Source organism: Amphibalanus amphitrite, unplaced genomic scaffold (assembly GCF_019059575.1).
Source record: "Amphibalanus amphitrite isolate SeventyFive unplaced genomic scaffold, NRLGWU_Aamphi_draft 000354F_arrow, whole genome shotgun sequence".
Taxonomy (NCBI): Eukaryota; Metazoa; Arthropoda; class Thecostraca; order Balanomorpha; family Balanidae; genus Amphibalanus; species Amphibalanus amphitrite.
In genome coordinates, this window is record NW_024881848.1 from 114131 (window position 1) to 136358 (window position 22228).

Below are 22228 nucleotides of genomic sequence, written 5' to 3' on the forward strand. Positions count from 1 at the left end.
TCTGGGATTGCACCTTGAAGCCTATATGAATAGTTTCAACACTCACATTGATTGATTAGAGCTCCCATGCTCCATGCTCTAATCAGCAATCTTGTGCATAAAAATCATTTATGCATTGGAACTGGGAAGCTCTATATTAATATAGATTGGCAATACTTGGCCCTGTTCAAGTGTCTGTGGACCGGTCGCTGCTGCTTCCACAGTAAAAAAGGTGAGGCTTAGCTAACGGGCCAATCAGGACAGCGGCAACTGCTGTCTGTGTCACCTGATTGGCCTGTTAGGTAAGCCATGCCTTTCAGTTTCAACCATTGGAAGCCGCAGCGGCCACAGAAACTTGACCAGGACCCCTACTTGTCAGGAGTTACCTGGATGATGCTAGCTGAATTTTGCATTTCTAGTGTGATGTCTCTTCCAGTCATGCTTTCATAGGTTATCCATTTTTGTAAATGATGTCTATGTTGTGAATTGTGATTATTATGGTCTTTTGATGGGCTGTCTTTTTCAGATTCTAATTGTTCATGGAGTTCAAGCAAACATGAAACACTTTATATATGTCTTAATGTTATACCTACATCAATGGAAACTAGTGATATCACATAATCCAGGTGAGTGTTTTTCCACTTGCTGTTTTTTCCACTTGATCACTTAATGTGTGAGCTGTTCACCAAATAAGCATTGCTAATCTGTTTTTTTTTTTTTTTGTAAATGGTTTAAGTCAGTGTATCCATGAAAAATCTCAGCACATGTGGAATGTGTCTCATTGAAATGCATCTGTCATGAATGTTAAGCACTTAAGTGATGCCATGCCAATTTATGCACTGTGGCAAAACTGCTAGCTACCTACTTGAAAAGGCATTCATTCTTTTCAGGTCAAGACAATGCCAGCGATACCATCCAAAATTCTGCCATTATAGATTTGAGGGTTATATACAACACCAGTCAAAGTTTTCAGCCATCCAAGCAGGTAAGGTCCATTTCTACTTGATAATACAACATATAACCCTTTTACAGCATGCTCTCTTAGAAGCATTTTCATTCGAATTGATATTGATGCTCATGTTACCTTTTATTAATCATTTGCATAATGGTGTGATAGGTACAATGTACATTATACCTAGTTTCTGGCTCAGTCAACATAATTTGATCAAATTGTTTTTTTTTCAGGGATATGTGCTTGGTGTTCAGTTTGAATACCACAGGAAGAACTACATACTAGACCTTTGGCCTAATAGGTGAGTGACTCTCCTTCAATCTCAATTAGGAGGTACATGGCTAGCAGTTTGTGTGCTGAATACTGCTGATCAGTCACATGTAACTCTACCTGGACTCAATTTTTTTTGGGGGGGGGGATGGGAGGTGGGTTGGTAGGAAATGATAAGTATGTTGTGAGATGATAAGTTAAACTTTGCCCAATGCTAGTTGTTATGTTAACTTGCATTCCTTTTAGCTTTAGGTCACAACTTTTTTTGTATTGACCTTTAATAAACTGTTGTGCTACTAGGCTGTGATAGGTATGCATAACTATCTGATTTCATTGTCATTCTAGCATTTCATATAATTGCTTTATGTACTTTTTATAACTTGATTTATCCTTGCTATGTGGCATTTGAGTAATAAACAGAGTGATGATGATGTGTTCAATGTATGTCTTGTTTTTTCCCCAGCTACGTAGAAGGAAGCATGCTTAGATACAAGAAAAATGGTGCATATGTCAAGGAACATCCCATGCCACATGTAAGTATGAGGTCTAATTGTAAGCCCCTAATTGCTTTCTGTTACATCATTGATTTTTCCTGTTGATTGACTAATGATGTAAATATGGTCTGATTTGGATGACTAGGCGTGGCTTTTATTTGCTGACCAGTGACCATGCCCTGTGCCGAGCTAAACTCTGTAGCTCTGTGCTGGCCCTATGGTGACCTCTGACCTGTCTCTCGGCCGACCAGGAGCGGGACTGGTGCCTGTACACGGGCTCAGTGCGCGGCGCCGGCGGATCTTCAGCGGCCCTATCCACCTGTGACGGTGTCATCAGGTTAGTACTCACAGTTCCGAGTGGTGGACAGTTACAGTAGCCGCCAGGCAGTGCTAATGTGCAATTTGGGTCACTGGCATGAGCAATGTCATATGTATTATGCATATCATACTTTTGTTGTTTACAGCTGGTAACTTTTCGTCCAACACGCAGCTTTGCCGTGAATGAATGTTCAATGTCAATCCTGTTGATCCAGTTGAGTTAGTCACGATGATTTTATTGCACATTGAGCATTATGGTTATGTAACTTAATGAAACTCACATTTTATAGCCAGGTCCACTCGCTCTGTTTACTTCCGACCTACTTGACCTAAGTATTCTCTTTCGGATATACAAGTGGCATCACACTGACTTTTGAAACTTAAGCATCATAACTCCGGTATCGAATCTCCGTGTAATCGTATCGTTTTGCACCTCCCGCTGGTATGTCGGCGTGACTCCCCCCGACTCCCTGTCGCAGCGCGGTTATATCGGAGCCGGGCCGGACAATGGTGCTCAGTCCGGCGGCCGGAGGACGCTACCTGCTGGAGGCCACGGAAGGGCCGGCACTGACCGCCGGCCAGCTGAGGAGGCCGCGCCGCGCCACCCGCCGGGTAGGTCCCTCGCCGGGGTCGGCAGGCAGGACGCGAGTGGGACTCGGGACAAACTGTCAGTGAATCGGTGTGTCGAGGAGAATATGGTTAGTTAGGTGTTTGTTTCAATTATAGTGCTTGATATTTTTTATTTAGCGAGGAGTATGGGTATTGAACATGCATTAGTGTAGAAGCCTTTACGTCTTGTAATGTTTCCTTGGTTATTATCACCAGCAATATGCCATTGAGATATATGTACTACTTTATCGCATTCGGTTATAACATGCTTTATTGACAATCAAGCCTTGTTTTTTTTTGTGTTATCTCTACTCATTCATTCGCTAGCACGCCAGCCGACCATTCATTATTCTCTATCTCCCCCTCCCCCTTGCTTAACGATTATCAACCACCGTTCTGCCGTATAAAGGCAAAACCCATTATGTTCGGGTGACCTCTGACCTAAGGTAATGGCCTCTGACCCGACATAATGGTTTTTGCCTTTGCACAGCAGCGTTGATTCTGTAATTCACCGTCCGTTCTTGTTTGTCTTCCTCTGCTTCTAAATGCCCTGCTGTTCCCGCCTGCTCCTGTCTGTCCGTCTCTCCGACCTTGTCTGTCCATCCGTTGTCCCTGTGGTCGTCCCTCCGGCCCCTCTGTATCCCTCTGACCGTCCCTCTGTCCCTCAGCGGCGGCGCGAGACGACACCCCTCCGCCGGCCGCTGCGCGCCCGGCCCAACTCCCTCTACCTGGAGCTGGTGCTGGCGGTAGATCACGAGATCTACCGCCGCAGCGGCTACGACCTCAGCGCAGTGCACCGGCGCGTCAGGCAGCTCGCCAACATCGTGCACTCGGTCAGTACCGGTGCGTCAGACAGACGCCAACGTCGTGCTCTCGGTCAGTTACGGCGCCTTTAAGGGTGCGTTTCACGCGTAACGCTATGAGAAACGTTTTTCGTAAATATCTAGAGCATCGTTGCTTCGATTGCCTTTGTTTTTGGATATGTTATGAAGGACGTTAACCTCGTCATCACAGAGTGGTTACCGTTGTTCTGCAATCCACATATACTGAGCAATTTAGATAAACATATTGCAAAATCAAAATTTCAAACGAATAGAACTCAATAACGGATTGTCGTACGACTGTGATGTTTGCAGTTTTGGACTGACGAAGTCAAGGAAAACATTTCCTAGCAAGTCTTTTTTCAAATTTTGTACTATGTTTTGCATGATACAATTTTCATCTTGCAGTGCATTGCATGAAAGCCATGACAACAATTTCAAAAATGTGGCTGCTAGGAATCGTAAAGACATCGATTCTCTACACAATCCTGCAGAGTGAATCATCATTGCATGCATCACTATGCAGTTCTATTCATTTGAAAGTCATTGCACAGCTAGTTCATAAAATCGCCGAGAGATGTCTCTGGCTGTATGGCCCGCGCGTTTCGACGGTCCCCTCGGCCCGTCACTCAGCGGCGCTTGTTGACACAGTGTCACAACCATTAGTTACGGCGCTCCGCTAGCGTTCGGCCGCCGTCGAGGTGCTCTGAACCCTCCCTGCTAAGTTTCGCCGTGACCAGACGGGTCGGAGACTCATCCCACGATCTATCCATGAGCGGCGCCCAGCCAGGCGTCTCCTATCGCGCGCCTCTCACTCTTGATCGGGAGTACGCCGGGAAGAGCTTGTGAGAAACTAGCAACTTTGAAAGATGTCACAAGTTTGTGTGAGTGGTATTGCGAACAGCGAACAGGTATATTTTTACAATAGGTATTTGACCTGACCTGGGCAGTCCGTAGCCCGTATTTGACCTGACCTGGGGCTGGGCAATCCGTACTGAACATAAATAATGAAAATAACCAGCAATGCCTACAGATTCCATGGAGACATAGACCCTGAGTGACGTGAGACCAAATATCAGTTCGACTATTATGTCAAAACCCTCGCCCTGGCAGGGTATTTTTCATACCCTGCCATTTTTGACCTGACCTCTGTGACCTGACCTGGTATCAGTGACCTCAAATAGTAATATAGATGTGTTTGAAGAACATTTCCCCATCGATGATTTTCAATGAAATGCATTTTACTCGATTTTACAGCGCATTTCTTGAAATGCCTGTAAACGGTGAAAATTCGACCTTTAACCTGACCTGTGACGTCATCGGTTTGACCTAGGTCCACAAAATTGGGTCACAAGGTAGCTCCCTGATAGGGCTATCCAACACCGTTTGCCGCTTGTCGCTAGGTTGCGTGGTTCTCGAGATCTTAGGGGGGGGGGGGGCCAAAATGCCCCCCCCCCCAACGGGGCGCGTTGCTCGGCAGAGCCCAACGGGGCGCGGGTTAATTGTCTACCGCAGACTCGAATGTAACTGATCCGTTCAGGCAATTCACGTGCCCATTTTTGTCACTTATAGTGCGGAGGGGCATCTGACCCAACCGCAGGGGGCGTCTTTTCCACCCTCTGGGGTAAGATGCCCCCTTGCACTTCTTCAGGAAAATGATTTATAGCAAAAAAGTTATCATATTTCAAGCACAAAAGTGTGTTATTTTGTGGAAAAAAATGATGTCGGGTTCCGTTGAAACTCCACGTTTTTGCTTTCCGATTGTCATTTTCGAATAATTTATGACATTGTAAACCCCTGGGCATCTTTCCCCACTCTCCCCTACTTTTGCATAAAAAGGGTATACCTTTTTCGATGTAGCTCATCACGGGGAATCCAATCGGTCGCAAAACGTCCTCAATTTTGCGACCGATACCCCCGAACCCGATTACGACACGCTGACGAAGTTTTGTGATACAATTCGAAAGCTCCGACCCGAACGATTTCTTGGGGGATTTAAGTCCGGATGAACTTATAAGATTCCGAGACATACAAGTTGTAGCTACCAATGGCCTTATTACATCGTGCACAGCAACTTTCAAAGGACTTGGGCATCTACTGTAGCTCTGAAGCGGTGACAAAATTGCAAAAAAAAAAATGTTTTATAAAGCATATTCTTCTGTGCCTTCTGATGCGATAGTCCGGCACTATACAGTGTAGCTGTAGCTCATGCTGATAGCTCATGCAATAACCCGAGTTTCGAGCACCTAGGATATACCTGAACTGGGTGACCAAAACTTCTGAGACCGGGGTTCCAAAATTTCACACACGATTGGAAATTGATGTATGAAAAGCTATGCCAAGTTTCGCGGCACTTTTACGGGCAAAAATTGCAAGTTTGACCAAAAAACGTCCCACTTCCCCAAGCGGGGACTAATGAAGCTAACACTAATGTGACTGAAGCTGCTTTCCTGTACCTCATTCTGTTAGCCTTTACATTTCTCCGGTCTTTCCCTATCCGTGTGTGTCGGCGCGGGTTCGGCCCAATGTGGTTCGACTGAAAGCATGACATCTGGTCCTTTCCGCCCTGCCTGACCGGCGCGGCGGACCCGTGCCAATCCTCCCGAACTCGCGGGGGGCGGATGGGGAGGGGCGGCCCGGCAGTCCAACCCCTCTGCGCTAGCAGATGGATGGACAGGGGAAATGTGATACTTGTCCTATGACAACAAACCGGCGTTCAGCGCTAGGGCCATCTACTGGTCTAGAAACGTATCTCTATGTCGGCAAGATCCTCGCCAGGTGGTGTAAAGGACCAAAGGTACCGCCACTTAATACCCAGATAAACTCGGATACGATAGCCCCGCCCCGTCTTAAATTTCTGCCTGCCGCTAAGCGCCACATCTCACCGGGCTGCTCCCCCGGCAGATATTCGCGCCGCTGGACATATTCGTGGCGCTGGTCGGAGTAGACGTGTGGTCGGAGGGGGACCAGATCACCCTCTCTGCCAACGCTGACGACACGCTGACAAACTTTTTGTTCTACCGGCGCGAGCGACTGGCCAGTGAGATCCCCAGCGACAACGCCCAGCTGATCACGTGAGGAGAGGAGGGGTCTGACTGAGCGGTCACACTGGATGGGCGCGTCATGAGCCTTGACGTAAATCTGCTTTGGAACTCAAACAGCAAAGGCCACGCTAGTCTGCTAGCATACATATAATCGTACAATCATAGTTCGCTTTCATAGATAGATCAATCGTCATACAAATCATAAATCAAATGACACTACAGTTCGTTATCCTGAAAATCATACTTGGTTAATGGTTATATATTCTGTGTCATCACCAATTAGGCACCATGCCACATGCGCTGCACTGTTGGATTTTCGCTTCCTTTCTATTTAAACACATTCGTCCATCTTTTCAACCCTGTTTGCCTTCACATCTTGCCGACCAACCCTTGTCCTTCGTGACTTACGACACGGAACAGCCACTACCTACTGTGTTTGTGGAGTGCCGGCGATTGTCAATACAATACATACAATACATGTTCCCCCCCCCCCCGACACCCTCCTACCGTGGCTCCGCCACGTCCTGCCCCCCCCCCCCCGTCTCTTACCATCCGTGAGAGCTGCTGTGTGCCACTGACCGGTCCTGAGCCCGTTCCCTCCCCCCTCCCCTCGGTGGCTGACCTGCCCCCTCCGCGTGTGCTGCAGCGCCACCAAGTTCGACGGTGGGATCGTGGGAAAGGCGCGCGACCACGTCATGTGCACGTCCGACAAGAGCGGCGGAGTCAGCACCGATCGCACCATGAAGGTGAGGAGGGGAGAGGCCGGGCGCCGACCGGGCAGGGAGAGGGAGGGAGGGGACCCGTCCCCACAGGTGGGCCGCTGGACCGCCCAGGTGTCCTGCTGTGAGGCCGGAATAGGGAGGGTAGCGAGGACGTGAGACATGGTGCCACAGGCGCTATGACAGGCTGGGATTGATGGGATGATATTAGGACCCTGTGGAATTTCCGCGACGGGGCGTGATTTACAGTGCCAACTAACAGCTGGGACTTCGGCTACACAAAGAACATACGTCATGCCTTTCTTCGCATTTGATTTCGATTTGCAGTTCGTTAAAACACCTGCGTTCCAGAGAGTTAATATGTTATGGAGAAGGAAACAAGCACGATGGCTCGTTTTGCTCCAAAGCTACGCTAAACGATTTTGCTAGCATTCCTACTTTCATGCGCGGCTAGCTGCCGTTGCCGTATTTCTCCTGTCGCGGGTACAGATCCATCCAATTTTCGCTCGGTGCCTGTTTTCGTGCTCAACCCGCCGCCAGTTACCAGGCCCCAGCTCCCCGCGCGACCGGCTGTGACCTTGAGCCGCGCTCTGCGCTGTTATGCACGCGCTGTGCACTGTTGTTATGCACTGCTGTGCAGCGTGTTCTGTATGCTCTCCGTGCGGTCAGCGGCCGCAGCGGGTCGGCTGAGCCCGGTGCGTGCCGGCCGACCTGCAGCGGTCCGCGGTCCGACCGCCAGTGACCCGGGCGGCCCGTACAGGGGGCTGTTACCAGGGCCCGCGGGAGGCGGCAGGGCGCGCTAGAAAAGCCGAGGCTGGTAGCTGTGTTTTGTGTTCCTTCGCGTAGGTTTATAGTCATCATCCTTGAACTAAGGTAAATATCTGAATGTGACATTTTGTTTTGATAGAACTGAATGTTTGGAAACATTTCACCGGCACTTGCCCGATCCCGGGCTGGTTAGCTGACCGATGGACGGCTGTTTCCCGTCCTCTCCGCCAGATGTCCCGGCTGGCGGTGCTGGCGTCGACCGTGGCCCACGAGATGGGCCACAATTTGGGCCTCCAACACGACACCCCTGCGTGCGAGTGTCCCGCTCGTGACGATCGCTGCGTCATGTACGCCGCCTCCACCAGGTAATAATTCCAGACGGGGAGTCGGCTCAGCTGAACGGATCTATACCGAGAGTCGGCTCAGCTGAACAGATAGTCGGCTCAGCTGAACAGATCTATAACGAGAGTCGGCTCAGCTGAACAGATCTATACCGAGAGTCGGCTCAGCTGAACAGATCTATACCGAGAGTTGGCTCATTGACTGATTGCGGAAACAGACTCTTTCCGCAGTCAGGAAATTGCATGTGAGAGCCTCAAATACATGGAAGCACGCTTGCATTAATCGCACGCACTTCCCGCATGCGATTGATGCGGGCAGAATTAATGTATTTGAATAGGCTCCCGCATGTGATTTCCTGAATAAGGAAAGAGTCTGTTTCGGCCTTAAGTCTAGAAATCATAGCTCTGTGAGTCTGTCATTTAGCCTTGACCTGGACCGTCGAAAAATCGCGAATCGTCTGGTGACTGTTACTTATTACTTAGTCTAGACTTAAGCGTTGGACAATTACCGTTTTATGTTCTTTTTTTTCTGGGATAAGTTTTTTCAGGCATTCAGTCATTTTATTATAGTTTCATTATAATGTCATGCTCATCACTGATTTTCTGTTCAATAATTACTTCGCCCTTCGCCCTTTGTCAAATGTACACCATCCACCGCGGTAGTGGACCAAACCATGGTAGAGTTCTCCCTGCCTGTCTACCTCCGCGTGCGCCCGTCTGTCTCCGAGACTGTCTCTGACGGAGTATCGATGTGTTACAGCTGTTGTTGTTGTTGTTCTTCCCTCCGCTTCTAATGAAGTGTAGCCTGACGGCTCTGGGCGCCTCTGGCGGCCGCCGCCAGGGCCGCCACCACGGCGGTCTCCCGGACCTCCTCCGGTTCCGGGTGGATGGTGTAGCACGTCCTTGATCTCGTCCCCATCAGGGCGGGGCAGCGGAGGAGGACATGGTCCGGCCTGTCCGGCTCCTCCCGGCACAGGGGGCACCAGGACTCTCTGCAGTCATCTCTGTTGCACCCCTGGCATCCGCCTGGGATCGGAGACGGGGAGCGACCGATTCTGTGCAGGTAGGACCGGGCACCAGACCAGTGCCCGGCCCTCAGCTGGTGGACATCCACCGCGCTGGACCGCTCCAAGCCGGTAACTCGGGGCGGTAGGCGGTCGCCCATCACGGACCGGAACCACCCGGCTGGCCAGTTCTTGATAGTAGCCTCTCTGGCGGCTCTGGCTACTGCTCGGCAGATGGTCCTGGAGTCGACGGGGATGTCCTCCTGTGGTAGCTCCGCCGCTTCCTTTGCTATGGTGTCTGCCCGCTCGTTGCCTTCGATCCCGCAGTGGGAAGGCACCCACTGAGCGTGAATCGGGCGGTGACCCTCCCGGGACAGCCGCGAGAACGCCCGCCAGATCCTGACGCCTAGCGGTGACGTCTGCGCGGTAGGCCCCGCCCGGAGGGTAGCCAGGGAGGCCATACTGTCCGTGCAGATCACGATGGGGATGTCACGGTCTCGTGGATTGTCGAGCAGGTGCTCAAGCCCGGACGCCAGGGCGAGCATCTCTGCTCGGTAGCTGGAGCAGTGTCGTCCGGCCGGTGTCTTCAGGTCTTCCTCCTCTCCGTCCGACCAGATGACTACTGCTCCAGAGCCTCCGTCCTTGACGCCACCCTCCACGGAGCCGTCCGTCCACAACCAGGTTGCTCTCTGTGGTAGAGCGGCAAGATGACGGGTGGCAGCCCGTATCTTCTCTCCTTCTGTCGCACCGGTTCGTAGTGGCCCCACGTCCAGGCAGAAGGTGACGTTTCCTCCGCGCTCCCACGGCGGGATGCGAGGAGGCAGCACCGGCTCGATCGGTGCGGTGACCTCCACCTCAGCCAGCATCTGGCGGCCCAGCGTTCGCCACCCCCGCACAGAAGACAGCCGCGAGGGCGCCGAGGCCTCAGCTGTCCTGCGCAGGGGGTCGGTCGGCGGTAACGCCAGGGCACGACCCAGTAGCCGAGCGGCGAGGACTTTCTTCCGCTCCTCCATGGGGGCCAGCCTCGCCTCCGCCATCACCGCGTGTGTCGGCGTGGAGCGGGGGCATCCGGTGACGATCCGCGCGGCCGCCCTCATCTCGCGCTCAATGAGCTCGGCGTGAGATGGCGCGGTTGCGGGCAGCCATGCAGCGGCAGCGTGCTCCAGAGCCCCCCGAACATATCCGTTGGCGACTGTTCTTAGAGCCTGCTCGTCCAGCCCCCAGCTGCGGCCGGCTAGGCGTCTCAGGTGGGCGACGCGGGGGCGGACTCGTCTTCTCAGACGGCGGCAGTGTGCTCCGAACTGGAGTCGGCGGTCGAACTCGATGCCGAGGAGCACCAGTGAGTCGCCCGCCCGCACCGTCTTCCCTGACACCTTGATGGTGCACCCGACGGCGTCCTTGGCGTTCTGCGACAGTACTAGCAGCTGGGTTTTCTCTCCGGCCACCAACATCTTATTTCGGTGTGCCCAGGCGGCTAGAGCATCAGCCGCTGTCTGGGCGCGTTGTATCGCCGTCTCCAGAGTGTTGCCGGAGCTGAGCACAGCAGTATCGTCAGCGTATATGTACGGTGAGATGCCAGGTGCGCGGAGGGCCTCGGCTAGTCCTGCCGCCCATAACAAAAACAACTGGGGGGACAGGACGCTTCCCTGAGGGAGGCCCGCGCGGAAGATCCGCTCCTTGGAGAGCGCACCCTGTACCTCAACTCGCACTCGACGGTCTCGTAGCCAGCTCCACACCCAGCGAACCAGGCACAGAGGGAGGCCCAGCTCGAGGAGGCGCAGCTTCAGAAGTTTGTGGTCTACCACGTCGTACGCTCGGCTGAAGTCGTACGCGGTGAGGAGGTACTTCTGGGCTGTGCTGCCGTCCGGTCGCTCAGCACGCCTGTCATGCTTGGGCCGCTGCCATCCGTCTTGGACGTTCTGGACGAGCCGGCCAATGCTATCTTCTGCAGACCGCTTGGCTCTGAAGCCCACCTGTTCGTCAGGGACAAGGCCGCGACTCTCCGCCACGAACGCAAGCCGAGCTAGTATCAGTCGCTCGGCGAGCTTGGAGACGCTGCTTGTGAGCGCGATCGGGCGGTAACTCGTCAGCAGACGCTTGTCCTTGGAGGCCTTGGGGATCGGAATCACGGTGGCCGCGCGCCACTCCCGGGGGACTTCCCCGACTCTCCACGAGAGGTTAATCACGCGGAGAAGGGCTCTGCGCGCCACCGGACCGAGGTGCTTGATCATCTCGTTGGTGATCCCGTCTGGTCCTGGTGACTTCTTCAGTTGGAGAAGTTGTATTTCTCTGGTCAGCTCCTCCTCGGAGAATGGCGAGCAGCACCCGGTGTGGTCGCCGTCACAGTCGGCGCAGCGACGCGGTTTGAGATCCGACAGTCGTCGTCGCGCAGCTCGGTCGATCTTCGGCGCCCTCACCTGGCGGGAGACATGAGCGTACTGGGCGGCGAACGCATTGGCCTTCTCCTCGGCTGTTACGAGTAACCGGTCTCCGATCCGCATCGCCTCGCCCTCTCGGTGGTCGTCGTCCACGGCACCCTCCCACTTCTTCAGGAGCCGGGAGACTCGGCCCACGCTGGTAGGTCGGTTCAGCTCGGTGGTAACGAAGTCCCGGAATTGCTCCCTGGTAACTCGCTTCTCCACCTGGTTGGCCCGGCGCTTAGCCTCAATCCAGCGGGTTCTCGATTGGGGGTCTCCCGACTTCACGTTGTCTCTGGCTGCCCGGCGTTCCTGAATCGCCAGCTGGAGATCCGGGTGGAGTGCCCACGGTTTGGCGTCTCTCCTAGCTCCCCGGGGGATGAATTCCTTCGCGGCGTCCTGGACTGCTGCGGTGAATCGGGTGGCCAGAAGTTGAACCGTGGCCTGTGGGGGGGCCGGAACGGAGAGGGCTGCCTCGCACGACTTCCCGAACTCGACCCAGTCGGCTTTGTGGTGGGCCCACCGCGTTTTCCTCTTCCTTCGCGGGGGATCCGCCCCACGGAGTTCGACCACCATAGGGAGGTGGTCACTCCCGAGGTCGGAGCCCCGCATCCAGTGGGTCCTGGCAGCTAGTTCGAAGCCGCAGGCGGCGAGGTCGGGGGCCGTCTGACTCCCGGTCCGGTAACTGATGAAGGTCGGGGCGCCGCTATTGAGGGGCCTCCACCCGATGTCCTCCATCCAGTCGGCCAGGCGCTCCCCGACCGAATCAGCCTCCTCGCAGCTGTCGTCCCAGGAAGGGTGGTGTCCGTTTACATCGCCGACCAGGAGCACTCGGGGGCCGTCAGGGAGGCAGTGCGGGTCGAAGTGGTCCTGTCGATCGTCTCCCGTCGCCCGGATGGGCGGTCTGTATATGTTGATGACGTCGAGGGGGGTTTGGCCGAGGACCCGAACGCCACATATCTCGGTCGTGTCGTCCGTGTTCGCCAGGAACGGGCCCTCCAGGACGGTGAAGTGTAGGCCTGCCCGCACGTACATGCAGACGTCTCCGCCCTTCACCGCCGCGCCTGCTGTACGGCCTCGCGCACGGCGCACTACTACCGGGGGTTGATAGCCGGCCAGCCTCGGAGCCACCTCGGGAAGCTGCGCCTCTTGTATCGCCACAATGTCCGCTCTGACAGTCGTGAGCCAGCGCTGGAGCTCCGCTTGCTTGGTGCGGAGCCCCTCCGCATTCCATGAGACGATTCTCACGTGGCTTCTCCGGTTCCTGTTGCGGTGGTAGCGACGGTTCTTGAGGCGACGGTTGTGGTGGTCCGGGCGCCGGGCCGATCCCCCCGGAGAGGCGCCCCTCCTCCCGCCGGCGCTAGCGGGAGGGGGCGCGTTACAGCGTTATGTGCGGCCGAGTGTTACAGCTCGGTGGTCATGTGTTACAGCTCGGTGGGCCCCACGCAGTGGAGCTCCTGCAGTAGGGAGCAGCTGAAGCGGGCGCTGAAACACGGACTGGGCCACTGCCTGCACGACATACCAACAGAGCCGTGAGTTTGGGGGACGGAGACCAACATAGCCGTGAGTTTAGGGGATGCAGACCTGCAGAACCGTGAGTTTATCCACGGAGTCATGGGTTTGGGGGACGGAGATCGACAGAGCCGTGAGTTTTGGAGGACAGAGACGTTGAGATCTGTGAGTTTAGGGGACGGACTTTGGGAGCTGTGAGTTGGGAGGAAGGGGGGCGGAGACCCACAGAGCCTTGAGTTTAGGGACGGAGGCCCGGAGAGCCGCGAATTCACCCACGGAGCCGTGAGTTTAGGGTATGAAGACCCACAGAGCCGTGAGTTTAGGGTTTGAAGACCCACAGAGCCGTGAGTTTATGGGAGGGAGCCGCACCACTCGCTGACTGGTGACGTCCTGCTGACCCCGCTCTCCCCCCAGTCTGTTGTCGGGCTCTGTGTGCGGTAACGGCTTCCTGGAGACAGAGGAGGAGTGTGACTGCGGCCTGCCGGCCGACTGCACCACCCCCTGCTGTGATCCCCTCACGTGCCGGCTGAGGCGAAACGGCACCTGTGCAGGCGGCGCCTGCTGCGACCCGCAGGTGAGCCGGCCCAGCGGCGTTATTTACGGCCCGGAATGTCCGCGGCGCGTGACGTTAAACTCTGAGGTCATTCGGAAAGGGTGATCTGTGGAATGCGATTGGCCTTGGATGGCTGGGGCTGAGTGAGGAGCTGTGATGGATGGGAGGTGTCTGTTGTATATGTTGCACGTGTTAGCCAGGGTAGACTGCCTCCTGGGTGCAGACTGCTTCAGGGGTCAGACTGGGTGTCAGCTGGGCTCTCTGATAGGGGCTGTGTCGGTCACGGGTAGCTGATGATATGTGTGAGGCAGCTTTGGTCCGCCAGGGACAGATTGTTTCTGCCACTGCATCTAACCTATAGGACATTTTCCGATAAAAAACTGGTCATATTGGTTTGTCATGAAGTTAAGAATATTGCATTTTAGTTATACGTTGACGGACGTGATAGCTCCTGTGATATCAGCTGCTGAAAGTCTGTGTGTTATCTGACACTGACAGACGTGTCAGCCGCTGACAGTCTGTGTGTTATCTGACACTGACAGTCTGTGTGCTATCTGATACTGTCAGTCTGTGTGCTATCTGACAATGTCAGTCTGTGTGCTATGTATTTGACACTGACACTCTGTGTCAGGCGCTGACAGTCTGTGTGTTATCTGACACCGACAGTCTTTGTGTTATCTGACACTGATAGTCTGTGTGTTATCTGACACTGACAGTCTGTGTGTTATCTGACACTGACAGTCTGTGTGTTATCTGACCCTGACAGACTGTTCCCATCTGACTCTGACAGACGTGTCAGCCGCGTGCCGCCGGCTCGCCCTGTCGACCAGCTCGCGGCGAGTGTGACCTGCCCGAGTTTTGCACGGGCGAATCGAATCGCTGTCCCGGCGACGTCCACAAACTGAACGGGCTCTCCTGCGGCTCCGAAAAGGTGGGGAACATTGGGGAAAGGTGGGGAGCACTGGGGAAAAGTGGGGAACATTGGGGAAAGGTGGTGACCTCGGGAAAGGTGGGGTGCATCGGAGAAAGAAATATTTACCTTTGGATACTACCCTGTCATCTCTTCCGGTTCACTTGTTAGCTCACAGCAGTTTTATCGTAACTCGCAAATACATGGGCAAATAATTCTATACAAATGACTTAATAAATTAAGCACTATAGTCTGCTCCATGTCAAGCTTGCGGTCGCAGTGCTCTGCTGAAAGCAATGCGTGATTTCTTTACATGCAGCTCTTACATTCAAATACGTAATTTTTAAACGGGGAGCGAACTGCCCAAGGAACTCCCACCGCAAGGTTGATATAGAACATTCATGTTTATTGCTGATTTTGGGGAAGATATTTGTTAGAATATTGTCTCACTGATCAGCGAGTATTGGCAGCCCTGTCTCGGCTGTGATTTCTCACCCCTCCCACCCCCCCCCCCGCTGGGCTCCAGGCTCACTGCTATGACGGCCAGTGTTCCGACCGGGACGACCAGTGCCGGCTGCTCTGGGGTCCCTCGGGGAACAGCTCCGTGGAACAGTGCTACCACCAGAACGTCGAGGGCAACCACCTGGGCGACTGCGGCTTCGACTGGCACGCCGGGGTCTACACGGCCTGCAGACACAAGTAGGTAGGGGTGTTCAGGTTAGGGGTTTACAGGGCCTGCGGACAGGGGTTGGTGGGGGGGGGGGGGGCTGCAGTGGTGCACTGAGGAGTTGTAGATGTCGGGCCTAATTCCAGCAATGGCGTGTTGTGTCAGCACTGCGCCGCGGCGCTTCCAATGACGTGATATGGCTCCGGCACGCTGTCGCCGCGCCGGCCCGCAGGTATTGTGGCGTTTGAAAACCAGTGTTATGAAGTCAGTCTGGTCTTGGTCTATTCATGTCCAGCGTGAGCGAAGCGGCGTGGCCCCGGCTGCGCTATGTAGTGACGTCAATAACGAGCTGACTGAGGTCTCGAACGGCAACTCTGCACCATCGCCAACGGGTATATGCGCATTGACGAGCTGTGACGTTCAGTGACCGCCCTGTGACGTGTTGTGACGCTCAGTGACGATTTGTCGCGTCTCGCCCTCCAGTGACGCGCTTTGCGGCCGCCTCCACTGCGTCCACCTGAACGAGCGCCTGGAGTACGGCGTCGAGTCGTCGGCCAAGCTGAACGTCTCCTATGTCAAGGCGGCCGGAAAGGTCCAGACGTGCCGCACAGCCATCGTCGACCTGGGTCTGAGACAGCGTGACCCGGGCCTGGTGCCTCAGGGCGCTCCCTGCGGACCCGACAAGGTCAGAGCGGACGGACGAACGCGAGGTTCGGTACCACTGTCAGCGTTTGCTTATATCGTATCGGTATAGTTGTCGCAGTCTTAAGTCTGGAGTCGTCAAATCGAACGTTATCAGTTGCCATAATAAGTACGCTAGGTTGGTGTGAAGCTGCGTAGCAGCTCGTTTCCGCCGACGGCCTCACGTCTGCACCGAACGTTTCGAGCCACCTTGTAGGCTGGCTCAGAACATCTCTCAGTTATACAGCTGTTCTAAAACCAGCGCGCGACCGGCGGTGTGTTCCTGTTAACTCCGTCCCCCGGCTCCCTCAGATGTGCGTGGACCAGCGGTGTGTGTCCGTCAGCACAGTGACGGAGGGTATGTGTCCGGACGGCTGCTCCGGCCGCGGCGTGTGCAACTCCCGCGGCAACTGTCACTGCCAGCCCGGCTGGGCGCCTCCCAACTGTACCCAGCCGGGCTCCGGCGGCAGCGTCGACAGTGGCCCCTATATACAGAGTGACGCGGGTGAGTAGGGCGGGGGAGGGCCTGTACCGAGCCGGGCTAGACATACAGAGAAACTGTCACTGGGGTAGGGGTGACGTGACGCGTTGTGACGTTCCCCCTCTCTCCCCAGTGGACCACACCACCACCGTTATTCTGTGCATCTTCGTGCTGCTGGTGCTGGCTGTGGCAATCGCTGCGTACTTCTGCTGCCGCCGCCGCGGTCTGTCGCCGTTGCAGCTGGTGCCCAGCTGCGCCGGCTGCTGTCGGCTGCCCAGCTGTCAGCTGCCAAACCGCGCCAGCATCCGGCTGCCCAGCTGTCCAACCCTGCCCGGTCTGACAGCTCTGAGACGGTACGTGGCTGTATGTATAAGGGAATACGGAGGACGGTTTTACGGTGGCGCAGATTTGGTTGTGAGCTAGGCGGTAAAAAGGACGTGGGCGGATGTTGGGCGGCGGGTAGCGCTGTTCGGAAGTGTGGAGAACGGGGCAGGTGGTTTTAGCCTACCAAAAAACGCCGGCTGGGGACGCGGCTGTCTGAGATAACGCTTCATCCAGCCGTGCCGGCAGGGAGCAAAAACGACGGCAAAACCGAACTGACCGTCGACGCTAGCGGGCTGCCGCCAGTGTGTCCCCGGCGAGTTGACGCTTTTTGACCAGTTAATCTTTGTTCGGTGCGAGGACGGCCGTCTCTGGTAGTTTGTCAGTCAGTGACTCTATAACCCATCCCTCTGACGCGGCGCTGATATTTCCAGGAAGCTGCCGACCGCCGGTGGCAGAGCCGCAGGTGGCGGCGGCGGCGGCGGCGAGGCTCGCTCGGTGCGCCGGGCCCCTACCGCCACCGACGGCCCGCCTGAGCAGATGGCCCCCGTGCGGGTGCCGTTGATGATGCTGAGGGAGGAGGGCGAGGAGCTGCAGCCGGACACCGGGGGCGCGCCGGCCCGGCCGCCGCCGCCCGCCAGCGTCCCCGCCTCCTCAAACAGTGGTCGGGGCACCAACACATCGGGGCGGGGGAGACTCCTGAATCGGCCGGGAGCAGCTGCGCAGGGGGCGGAGAAACATTCCGACAAGCAGGTCTGCAAGGTGGAGCCAAGCACTAAGCCCTCAGCTGCACAGCGCTCTGGCGCCTCGACCACCAGCCCTAGCCGCCAGACGGCCGGCGGCGGCTCTGGCGTTCAGAAAGTGGTGGCCGACGCGCTGAAGTCCTCACAGCAGCCGCGAACCACGTTCGGAATGGTGGACAAACAACAGACCAAAGCGGACGTGAACTCGACCCCGGCCGCCGGCTCCGGCAGTCGGACCACGTTCGGGATGTCCCGGCCGGACGGCGGTAAGGCGGCGGAGGTCCGGGCGGCAGGCCCCTCTGTGACGGCCGGCGGCTGGTCGGGGCCGGCGGCCGGCCCCGAGTCCGCCACCGACGCGCGTGCCGCCTTCCTGTCGCGCGGAGCGGCCGGTCCGCCGCGGCCGACCGGCCCGCCGCCGACCCGCGCCGTCACCGGACAGGTGAAGGCTGCCGCGGGCCGACTGCAGGACAAACCGGCGGCCGGTGCGGGCGAGCCGCCGGCGCCGGCCGAGCCGCCGGCGCAGAGGTACGCCAACGTTCCCAATACCAAGGCGACGGCGGGGACTGACACAAAGCCGGTGAACGGCGGAATGGATAGAAAGTACGCTAATATTCCGGAACCCTCGCCGGCGCCAGGACAGAAGACAGCGGCGACGAATACGGGAAAGGCAGCAGACTCGGGCTCCCGGATGCCAAATATCCGCTCACTGCTGGAGAGCGGTTTCTGGCGGGACGAGAAGCCGGTCTCGCAGGAGAAGCCGACGGCGGCCGCCGAGCGGATCCCCCTGGTGCAGCGCTCGGAGTCGGTGCCGGCCGCGCCGGCGCCGCCGGCCGTGCCCCAGGTGCGGTTCGCTCCAGTGAGCCGCACCGACTCGGCACCGGCCAGTCCGCGACCGTCCGGCCCGGACAGCCGATCTTCAACCCTGGAGTCGGAGCGCGGCTCGACCCTGGAGCGGGACGGATCGTCCTCCGGGGGAGCCGGGTCGCGTCCCTCGACCCTCTCCCGTGTGGCCAGCGTGTTCCGGCGGGGTGATAAGGCCCCCGACTCTCCCCCCGCCGCGGCCGAGTCGTCCCTCCGTCCCAGCCAGAGCTTTAAGGCGGCCAAACTGGACCGGGACAAGGTGCGCAGTCTGGGCATCTCCAACCCGATTCCGCAGCCGATCGGCCAGTTCAGCACGCTGCCGACGTCCCCGGGCGGCCGGCGAGGTCAGAGGCCCCCAGTGAGAACCAGCTCGGACGTGGGACGGCCGCTGCGGCCGGCCAGTCTGCTGGTGCGGCCCAGCGAGCCGCCGCCGCGGCCGCCCAACGCCGCAGAGCTGTACGACGACTGCAATATGGACACGGCCGGCGGTGTAACGCCGACGGATAACCTGTACTGCACCATTGACGAGGTACAGGGAGCGTCCGCCGAGGAGCGACCGCGACCGAGGAGCATGCTGGAGCCGGGTGTGGGGCTGGACGGCACGCGGCTGTATCAGAACACGGCTCCGTGGCGATCGGTGGGCTCCAGACAGCCGACCGTGAGTCGCGTCTCCTCTGCAGCCGGCCGCACCGATAAGGCCTGGTCGCCGATCGTCGAGGAGAGACCGGTGGTGGAGCAGACGTCCAACCGCACTGCCGAGACGCAGCCCTCGGCGGCGGATCCGACGGCGGTCGGCGGCAGCGGTCCGACTGGCTACCAGTCGCGGCGGCCGCTCCCGTGGGCGGCCAAATTCACGGCGAACCCGATCCCGTCGTCGAGCCCGCTGGCGCCGACATTCTCCCGTCCCCTGTCGGCCAGCGTCTCTGCTCAGAAACCGACGGCGACCGTGGCGCCGGCCAGCCAGCAGCGACCTGCGGCAAAACCCGACAAAACGATCCCCGAGTACGCCAAACCGACGCCCCGGTCGGCCGCTGCCTCTACTGGCGCTTCCACCGCTTCTGTTTCCCTCTCTACCACCGCCTCTACCGACTCTACCGCCCTCTCTACCACCACCTCTACCGCCCCGGCACCAGCCGTCAGCGGCGGTACTACTATCGGCAGCTCTGCCAAGCAGTCCCAGCCCGCCAAGCAGACCGGTGGCTCACAGAAAGCCAGCAACGAGTCTCCAGCCTCAGTCCGCTCCGTGAAATCGACGACGTCTGCCAAGTCCGCCGCGTCTTCCTCATCAGCACCAAAGAAACCCGCTTCTGCTACGTCCTCAAAGCAGCCTGCTTCATCGGCACTATCCTCCAAACAAACCTCATCCTCGCAGTCCTCCAAACCAGCCGGCCAGTCCTCGAAGAAGGCCGCCACTCCGTCGTCGTCCTCCCGTCCCGGCTCGCTGTCGGCCGCGTCCTCCCAGCAGTCCATGTCCTCCACAACGTCCTCGCGTTCCAACGTCAACTCTCCGTCCTCGGAGCGCAGTGACGGCGCGCCGGGCGCCAAGACCGGCACACCGGCCAAGAAAACCGGCACGGCGGCGGCAAAGAAGGCCGGAAAGGCGGCGGCGGGCGGCGCGGCCGGGACGAAAGCAGCCGGTGGCGCTTCAGGGAAAAAGACAGCAGTGGGAGGTCGGCCGGCCGGTGCAGCCGGAGACTCGGCAGAAAAGACGGGTGGCAAGACGGGCTCGGCGGCGGCGGCGGCGGCCAAATCTCTCCCCAGCGCGGGGAAGACGGGAGGGAAGGAGGGCGCAGCGGCCAGGGTGGGCCCGGCGCCCACCAAGGCCTCGGCAGCCCGCGCCGCCGCCGCTGCGGCCAAAGTCAGCGCAGCCGCGGCCAAAAGCTCGGCGTCGTCGCGGCCGGGCGGCGCCAGGCCGGCGACCAAGTCGTAGCGCCTGTCGCGGACGCTGTTCGTTAGACTCTGTCCTGCTGGGTGTGGTACGGCGCGGTACTTCGTTGGAACCCGGCGGTACCCGCGGTACTCACTCTGCAGTACTCTGCGTGCCTTGCAGTACCGTCACGGTGTCTTCTCCGGCGGGTTGGGGCCGCCGCGGACCGCGCTGCCTCCATACAGTGCTCGGCGACCCTCCGACTGTGACTCCGCTGGGTCGCGGCGGCCGCCGGACAGTTGTGTGGGGTGGGTACCCCGCAGTACGCGCAAACGGTGGGGGCTGCTGGGCCCCCGACTTTCCTACGGTAAGGAGCCGTCTGAGCCCCGGGTGATATCAAAAGCTGGCGCCTGGAGAAACGTGATGAAGGATGATTGATGAGTGTTCTGGAGACTAGTCTGAACGTGTCGCGGGGTCCGGCTGTAATTGGGGAATTTGTATCTGCTTTAAGTCAATGTCAGTTGAGAATGTGCTCTTTACGAGCGGGTTGTGAGCTTTGAATCTCCTTGATTTGCGGAATTCTTGTCAACGACGTTTTTTATCTAATGCGTACCGGCTGTATATTTTGCGTGAGGATTTGGCGGGGCGGCGCGTTTCTATTTATTACTGCTTTTTACTCTTGTAGTCCCGATGAACGAGATTTATGGAAGTCGTGACATTTTTGTTTTACGTTGCGCGGGCATTTCACTCAATTTTGTTGCTACCGCGCTGGCATTTTTGACGACTCCAGTGAAAGGGCTTTACAGGCTGGTTTTTTGCGCGTTGTCAGTTTTGTACTGGGTTGAATTGATCTCGCCGGGCCCGTCTCAGGGCGCCTGTGCCTGCTGGTGCGTCGCCGTTCGAGGCTCCGACTGTGCTGCTGTCGTCTGTTAGGGCTGTTTGACAGATAATAGTATAATGGGGAGAATGGATTGAGCTTACGGGCCAGGAGAGTATCTCCGAAGCGATGGTTGCTGTAGAAATTGTGCTGTTAGAGAGCTGCTACTGCATGTTTTTGTATATTTTTTTTATGAATCGCCAGTTCCGTTTTTTACACATATTATGTCCACCGAGTCAACCAAGGTTTTACCGTGCGGAGCATCGTGAGATTAGCTTTTTACATAAATAAACTCGCATAATGAGGCTAGCCGCGTGTTGCTTTATCGCATTACGATATGCACAAGTGCATATGTCCACGATATGATACCACGTATGGACTATGGTAGACGGTATATCGGGCGGAAAATACTCGCCGGATACACAGATCAGCTGACCACGGCTGGAGCGGGAGCTAGGTCCCGTCGGAGGCGACAGTCACCCAACATCTGTCCCGGGAGGCGTTCACCGATCATGGCGCACCATAACAATAACAGCCCACGAACCATAGCAGGAACTGGTGGAGTCGTATCGTCTCTGGGCTGTGGGCATATCCTCTCATTAGCTGATGTCTGGCCACATCTCAACGCATCACTGCATGTCACCATCGTCACCAACAGCACATGTCACTTTCACTAACGTCACCACATCACCACCGTCACAGCTTGACCCTGAAAGGCCCGATGCCACGCACCGCCTCCATGCTTGTGCGGCGCTGGGGTCGACAAAGAATCCCTAAAGCAGTCGTTTCTTGCGCACTGTCGGCGCTACAGCGTTGCCCAATATGCTGATCGGAAAGGGGCTGACGACTGACACTGAGGTATCCCAGCAAAAATAGACGAGCCACGAAGGGTAGCGGCTGGGGGGGGGGGGGGGGGCAGGCCGGCGCGGCCGTATTTGGTGGGGACGCGCATGTTCAGTTCAGTCCACGTGATTCAGGCTCCAGTTTGAGGGTATTTGACTGATCACTCTGACAGTGGA

At 57.0% G+C, this 22228-nt stretch overlaps 1 protein-coding gene across 1 annotated transcript; it reads left to right on the forward strand.

The window, feature by feature from the left end:
• Positions 1-472: 472 nt before the first annotated feature.
• On the forward strand, positions 473-21514 carry LOC122389327 (platelet binding protein GspB-like). Its single transcript, XM_043381218.1, has 18 exons — positions 473-605; positions 870-964; positions 1165-1232; positions 1665-1734; positions 1947-2032; positions 2493-2625; positions 3291-3455; positions 6348-6517; positions 7134-7233; positions 8206-8339; positions 13167-13268; positions 13663-13822; positions 14592-14732; positions 15238-15410; positions 15862-16063; positions 16372-16564; positions 16674-16893; positions 17296-21514. Exons 1-18 carry the CDS (start codon positions 488-490, stop codon positions 20393-20395), a joined length of 5430 nt encoding a protein of 1809 aa, XP_043237153.1. The 5' UTR covers positions 473-487; the 3' UTR covers positions 20396-21514.
• Positions 21515-22228: the final 714 nt, after the last annotated feature.